This window comes from Nyctereutes procyonoides, unplaced genomic scaffold (genome assembly GCF_905146905.1).
Source record: "Nyctereutes procyonoides isolate TBG_1078 unplaced genomic scaffold, NYPRO_anot_genome, whole genome shotgun sequence".
NCBI classification, from domain to species: domain Eukaryota; kingdom Metazoa; phylum Chordata; class Mammalia; order Carnivora; family Canidae; genus Nyctereutes; species Nyctereutes procyonoides.
In genome coordinates, this window is record NW_026575142.1 from 71,197,550 (window position 1) to 71,204,674 (window position 7,125).

At 38.6% G+C, this 7,125-nt stretch overlaps 1 protein-coding gene across 1 annotated transcript; it reads left to right on the forward strand.

Annotated features, from left to right (window-relative positions):
* Positions 1 to 4,829: 4,829 nt before the first annotated feature.
* LOC129498483 (protein PBDC1-like) lies at positions 4,830 to 5,529 on the forward strand. The gene is given in 2 exon segments (XM_055307781.1): positions 4,830 to 5,326; positions 5,328 to 5,529. Coding segments are annotated over 2 exon segments (693 nt in total). The 5' UTR covers positions 4,830 to 4,835.
* The last annotated feature ends 1,596 nt before the right edge of the window (positions 5,530 to 7,125 follow it).

Here is a 7,125-nt window from a genome sequence, read left to right on the forward strand (position 1 = left end):
CATGTTGCAATGAAAATCAAATAAGAAAGCAAATACCATTATGTTGGATACTATAGAAGCTTAGTACGAGTTGGATCAGAATAAAAATTTGTTAAAACCTCTACATTATTGTCATTACTACTGCCTTTGTGTTCATCACGTTTGCTATGATCATTGTTATTACACAATACTGTGTTCCCATGAGCTCCCCTCAAAGTGTCAACAATTCACCTTTTCTTCCCATTTGCTACTTCACTGTGTCACTTCTTAATTTTACCCTGCTGCACCAACCAAGAGTTGGAATCCAAACTCTTTTTGTGAGAATTCTGAAATCATTTATCCAAGTTATTTAATCTCAAAGAAAGAGAAGCTGGGCCAATTATTTTATCTAAAAAAATTGTGGCGGTTCTTGGAAGGTTAATTCAGCATGTCATTCTTGAGCTTTTTAAGGAAAGACGTACGTCAGATATGTAAGGTAAGTCAAAAGGTTGATGGTGTGGTATCTAGCAACTCAAAATGGACTCTAAAACCTTGAAAGTGATTATAAGATTCAGGACTATTTTGATTTGGCTTAATAATAAATTCTACCCAAATGTAGATGCAGAACACGAAATGCCAGCTCATTTTCTGTATTCTTTTATAGTATGAACTTCAATAGAGCATTTGAAGTACTTTAAAAATAGACAACTGCCATATGGAATTTATTAATTTTGATTTAAGATGTTGAAGGTCAAATTATTTTCCTCTTTCTTGGTAAGTACTCCCTTCTACAAAGCCAATACAATTTTTTTTCATGTTGTCATAGTTCCACATCCTCCAAAACATATAGATTGTTCACATAAAATATTATTAACTTTGCTATTTGTAGTTGAAGTTTAATTTACTCATTTTGAAATGCACAAGTATTCTTTTGTGTAATACCTGCATTTTTAATAGTTTCCTTTCTTCAGCGTAACTTGGCGTCCTATTAAAGTTATTGCAAAGAGATAGACTATTTCTGTTGAAAGGACAAAAGTCATATCAAGCGACTAACTCATTTTACAATATAACCATGAAAATTTTTGTAATATAAAACTTGCCGTCTTCCTATCTCAAAAGGATATTTTGGAGAGCAACTAATAAATTAATTTAAAGAGCTTTTGACATAATGTGCTACACCTATATACTCAATAAAAGTGAATAAAGATCGCTGGAATTAGTTCAAATTGAAATGAGATCATGTACAACCATAGCATACACAATCCAAATGTTTCTATTTAATAAAGATAATAGGTACTTAGGAAAAATTGTTTTAAGATGTACAAACATCAACATCTCTTAGAACATTTCCAATCATTAATTATATAAGTAAATAAAACTTTGTGGGAATTCAGTGACTTAGTCACAGACCAAAAAGAGAGAAAGAAGTACCAGTTTTTACCACTAGTGATTATCTTCTTCAATTTCATGTTCTCATGTCCATGATTATTCCTAGACTAAAGGATCTCTCTCTTTTTTTTTTTTTTATAAAGGAGAAGAAAGAGGGGGAGGAGGAGGCGGGGGAGGAGGAGGAGGGGGAGGAGGGGGAAGAAGACTAAAGGATCTTAATGAATAGAATACATCCTACCCTTCCAAAAAAACAACACACAGAGACAACTGTTTATCTCCACACATCAGTTAAGGAAGCTTTCAGAATCCCTCCATCTCATTTTAACTCTGATCCTGCAGTGTATCCAGAACTTTGAGAAATTACTAAATTTCACCTCTGCTAATACCATTAATGTATTCACCCTCTTTGCTTGAGTTAATGGCTGAAATACCTCAGCAACGCTTATGTATTTTAGCCCTAGAATGTATGGAAGAAAAATAAACACTGTGAGAAAAATTATACAATCAACCTTTGTCCTATGACTCATCTTCAATTAGCTCTGAGGTCCTGTCCGTCCCACACCTGAAATCTCTTACAAATTCTTTCATTTAATTTCTATCACCTCTGACCTGGATTTGCAAAAATCTTCCAAAACATCTGAAAATTTCCTGTCTCTGGTCTCTCTTTCCTTCAAGCAGCCTTGCACACCACCCCAGGCATTATCAGCTGGTCAGCGCACGGTGCTGGAGAACGGGGTAGCACATAGCACTATTGTCTCCCCAAAAGGCTGAGGAGTTTAGGTGATCACCTTTGGAAAGGCAAAGGAATGAAAATCAAAAGATAACAGGTGGTTATTTTTATGCTTACCTCACCCTCAAATTTTTCTTTAAATATTTTATGGATTAAATCAGATTGTTTCCCAATTATCCATCAAAAGCACAAAGTATATTCTCAGAATGAAATAACTGGAAGAGGGTGATTTAAAGCAAGCCAAACAAAGAAGTAATCAATTCTGCTACTTCTTCTGTTCTATTATAATCTGGCTGAAGACATATTTATATTTTTAGCCCATAGCTCTTTTCTCAGTCTCAGACCTACATATCCATCTGCCAACTTGACATCTATACTTGAACATCTTACAAGCATCCCAAATTTAACACGGACAAATATTAACTTTTGAAATTCCTCTTCCAACATTCTCCGAAGTCTGGCATACCGACATTTTAGGATTTGATCCTTCTATCCTCCCACCTGAATTATCTTTGATGACTTCATCTCCTACGTGCCACTCATCCAAGTCTTCTTGATTGTATTTCCAAGAAATATCTAGCTTCGGATCATTTTTCCTGCACCCCTACTGCCACCATCCTGGCCAAGACACCTCCTTTCCTAAACTGAACTCTCTCAACAACCACATGACTATCTCTCTGCTTCTATTCTTGCCCCTCTTGTCCACTCCCCACAGAGCAGTAGAGTGAAATTTTTAAAGCATAAATTATATAAGATCCCTCACCTGCTTAAACTTATTTTCACTGGACTGAGAATGAAACATATAAATGTTCTTAGAGCAGTCTGCAAGCTCCTGCCTCGTCTGGCTGTTCTCTTCCCCAGTCTCAGCTTATGCCTAGGTGTTCAGACAAGCAGTGCGTCTCACACTTACACAGAAATCCATTGTTTATCTGAAATTCAGATTTGCTGGGTGCCCTACGTTTTATCTGACGACCTCAGCCATGCCACTCTCCAATTTGCTCCAGCACGCCAACCACAATAGCTTTAAGAACTTTCCTTCTGAGCCACACCCTTTCCTGCTGTAACACCTACTATCTCTACTAACAGGGATGCTCGTATGTCAGAGCCTTACGTGACAAGCTACAGGTCTTCTCTCCAGACTCACCTTAAATGCTACTTTGTAAGAGAGTCGTCTAATATGTTTATCCAAGTGAGGTCGCACCATTAGTTTCTCATAACCCCTTATATATGATTTTCTTCTTGCTTGTATCATAGCTTATATATCTATTTATGTGGACATAAATATGTGACCATGTGTTTGGTGCACCACTATATCCTCAATGCCAGCAGAAAATCACAGATATAATAGAGCCTCAATACATATTTTTGAAAGGCAGAAAGGGAGAGAGGGTGGGAAGGAGAATGGAAGGAAGGAAGGAAGGAAGGAAGGAAGGAAGGAAGGAAGGAAGGGAGGGAGGAAGGAAGGGAGGGAGGAATTCTATCTAAAGCAACCCCACTATTCTAAGTCGATGCTGCCTATGCGAACTTTGATCCTATAGTTCAATTTCCTGAAAGAATTTACTCTCTGGACCGATGCACCTGACCTTAACTATAAAATATCACTCAGTCACTCTTACAGATCTCTTGATCGTTGGAAATGAAGATATTGGCACACAGGCTTGTGAATGTAGTTTTTGTTATTAAACGCCATGGATTTTATCATTTTTATTATAAGGTCTAACCTGATTCCTGAACACTCCACTTCCCTTCCTCACAGTGTTAAGTACACTTGATCCTCAGAGGCAGGTTCTGCCTCTGTCTCTGGTTTCCTAGTCTATTCCCAACCCAATCCTTTGGGTTTTGTTTATTTGAGAGACAGAGAGAGAGAGAGAGAGAGAGAGAGAGAGAGAGAGAGAGAGCATGAACAGGAGCGGGGGCAGAGATGGAGAAGCAGAGTCCCTGCTACGTGGGGAGCCAGACACAGGGCTCAACCCCATGGATCACGAGATCATGACCTGAGCCGAATGCCGACTTTTAACTGACTGAGCCACCCAGATGCCCCCATTGGCTTGATTTTAATCTGATAAATGATCTTCTGTCTCATTGCAGAGAACTGTGTTAGTCAAGATAGTAAAGGTTATGTGTTTTGGAATCCGAAACCCATCTCTCTAGTCTAGTCTTAGTAACTCGGTGAAATTGGAAAAGATTCTGCAACTCTCTGAACTTCAATATTCTCATTTATAAAATAAAGATAAACTATCTTCTTCATGGCACAACTATGTTGATTACATGAGGTTGCTTCTCCTCCTTAAAAACATTAATCCAAAATTCCAAATCCAAGCCTATAGATGAGCTGGATGCTACTAAACTCACCAGGCTCATTTAATGCTCCCTTCCTGTCTTACATCAAGCAACAGAAGTTCCAATACTTGCAGTGGCCAGGGAGGTAGTACAAAAAAACGAATCTGATGAGATGTAAGGGATAAGAGGAAGTAGTGGAAATATGGGTATAGAAACTAACACAGACCCCATTCAAAGAAATTAGCTTACTCAATCCAGGTAATTGTTGCCATGTGAGAACACAAGTTCAGTGTTTTTAGATCATCTAATTTTTCTTTAACAGAGGCTAGCAGTTCACATTTTTATCTAAACATTTTAAATTTAAAAAAATAATAAAAAATAAACATTTTAAATTTTAAAATACCAGGTACTGCTTAAAATAATTTTAGAACTCGGTGCAGAATTCTCAGATAAAGTTGGCCAGGGGGTGGGGTTCAACATGGAGACGACTAGGGGACCTGCTGAGCCGGTTCCCGGGGAACTGGTGTCTGTGGCACATGCACCTTCTCTCCCAGCCGAGTCTTATGGCAATGATCCTGATATTGAGATGGCTTGGGCCATGAAAGCAATGCAGCACGCTGAAGTCTACTACAAGCTGATTTCATCAGTTGACCCACAGTTCCTGAAACTCACCAAAGTGGACGACCAAATCTATTCTGAGTTTTGGAAAAATTTCGAGAAACTCAGGATAGATGTGTTGGATCCAGAAGAGCTTAAATCAGAGTCCGCTAAAGAGAAGTGGAGACCATTCTGCTTGAAGTTTGACGGGGTTGTAGAAGACTTCAACTATGGTACTTTGCTGCGACTGGATTGTTCTCAGGGCTACACTGAGGAAAACACCATCTTTGCCCCCAGGATACAATTTCTTGCTATTGAAATTGCTCAGAACCAGGAAGGCTATAATAAAGCAGTTTACACCAGTGTTCATGACAGAAAAAGAGAAAGAAGGCAACCATGGAAGAGAGAAGGGAGCTGACAGTGCACAGGCAGAAGAGAAAGGAGCCAACAGAGAAAGAGAAAAAGCAAAAACCAACAAAGGAGAAGAAAAAGAGAAAGAAGCCAACAAAGAAATCCGCAAGAGTGGTGAAACAGCTATGGAGAGTAGACAGGGAATAGCACTCTGGAAGCTGTGACTCAGCTAAGTCTACAGATACCATGATGCCACTTGCACAGACCCCTGTGGTTAAATGTATGTCCAGGGCACCGGGGTGGCTCAGTGCATGATCCCGAGGTTCCAGGATCGAGTCTCACACTGGGCTCCCTGCAGGGAGCCTGCTTCTCCCTCAGCCTGTCTCTGTCTCTCTCTTTGTGTCTCTCATGAATAAATAAATAGAATATTTTAAAAAATAAAAAAATAAAAAAATAAAAAAAAAAGTTGGCCAGGGAAGTCATGACTCAATGTACTTTTTCTTTTGCACCCACATGTCAAGGCCATAAATGATCACTAGGATATAAAAAGGGGAAAAATACAACTAGAATAAAAAATAAACAAATAATAAATTTATCTGAGGAACACAGATGAAGCACAAAAAATGAGGTGGCAAAATTTGTTTTTTCTGTTATGAGGTCTGGTCTTAATTCACTTCATATGATTCCTTCTGTAGATACAAATAAAAAAAAAAAAGCCTACAGAAACAGCTAAGTTATATACACCCATCTCAGCCTCTGACCGTCCTCTACCTACGCCAGGGCTTTGTCGTTGTGCAGAAGCAAATCCAACCATTCCTTTGTCCTTGAGAGTACAGAGTGCAGAGGCGGCTCCCTCATGGAGGGAGAACCCCGAGTCCCGAGTCCCCTGCCTGCCTCCTGGGAGCCTAGAATGCACATCCTAACGTTAGTGGAGTCAACGACAAACCCATATTCCTAAGCTTTGTGAAAAATAAATCAAGACTCTGGGGAAGCGTCGTTGCTGTTGCTGTTATTCCTTGGCTTTCTTGTTTAGTTTACATCCAGGTTGAGAAACAGATTGACCCTCCAAACTTCAGAGTTTTCCTTTAGAAAAGAAGTATTAAGGTTATTAGAAAACAAATCTCATGCTGACTCACTAGCCCTTGTACAGAGCTTACTGCAGCCAAAGAAAAATCTGTCCAGATTTATAGCGTTTGATTAATTCCCTCAGATGGCTTTGTAATAGATGCATCCCTGGAGCTTTTTCCTGGGTCATTTTTCCTTTACTTTATGTTTGTGTATTTGAAGCAAATGAACAGCCAGTAGATTGGAATGAGTGTTTGGGGTTTTTTTTATATATATAAAAACAAAAAAAGGAAAGAAAAAATAGATAAGATCAGTTATTCATGAGGAAAATGGTTGAAAGCAAAAAGCTTCAATTGGCTACAAGTGGCATCTTTCAAACACAGTAAGCCCAAGTCTTCAATAGCTCAAGGGACTTTTAGTCAATAAATTTAACAAGCTGCAACCGAGGCCAAGCTTCAGCGCAGTATGTAAATGAAAGTTCAGGAAGCCAACTTCCTCTCAACCCTAGGACAGAGTTAATAGAGGGGAAATGACAAAATGTGTAAGGAGGATTTGACAGAGTAAGCTTTTTTCTCTTTTTTTTCCCCCCTTTCCTATTTAACTTAAGGGCAAATAACCAGAGAATCTTTGTTTTGAGAAATAAGCCAAGCTGGAAGCATTGAAAAAAAAAAAAAAAAGCTTCATATATGAAAATGATATTTCCAAAGCCAGGAGTTTAAATAGTTCACATTACAGATATAGATTTTTAGGAAAGT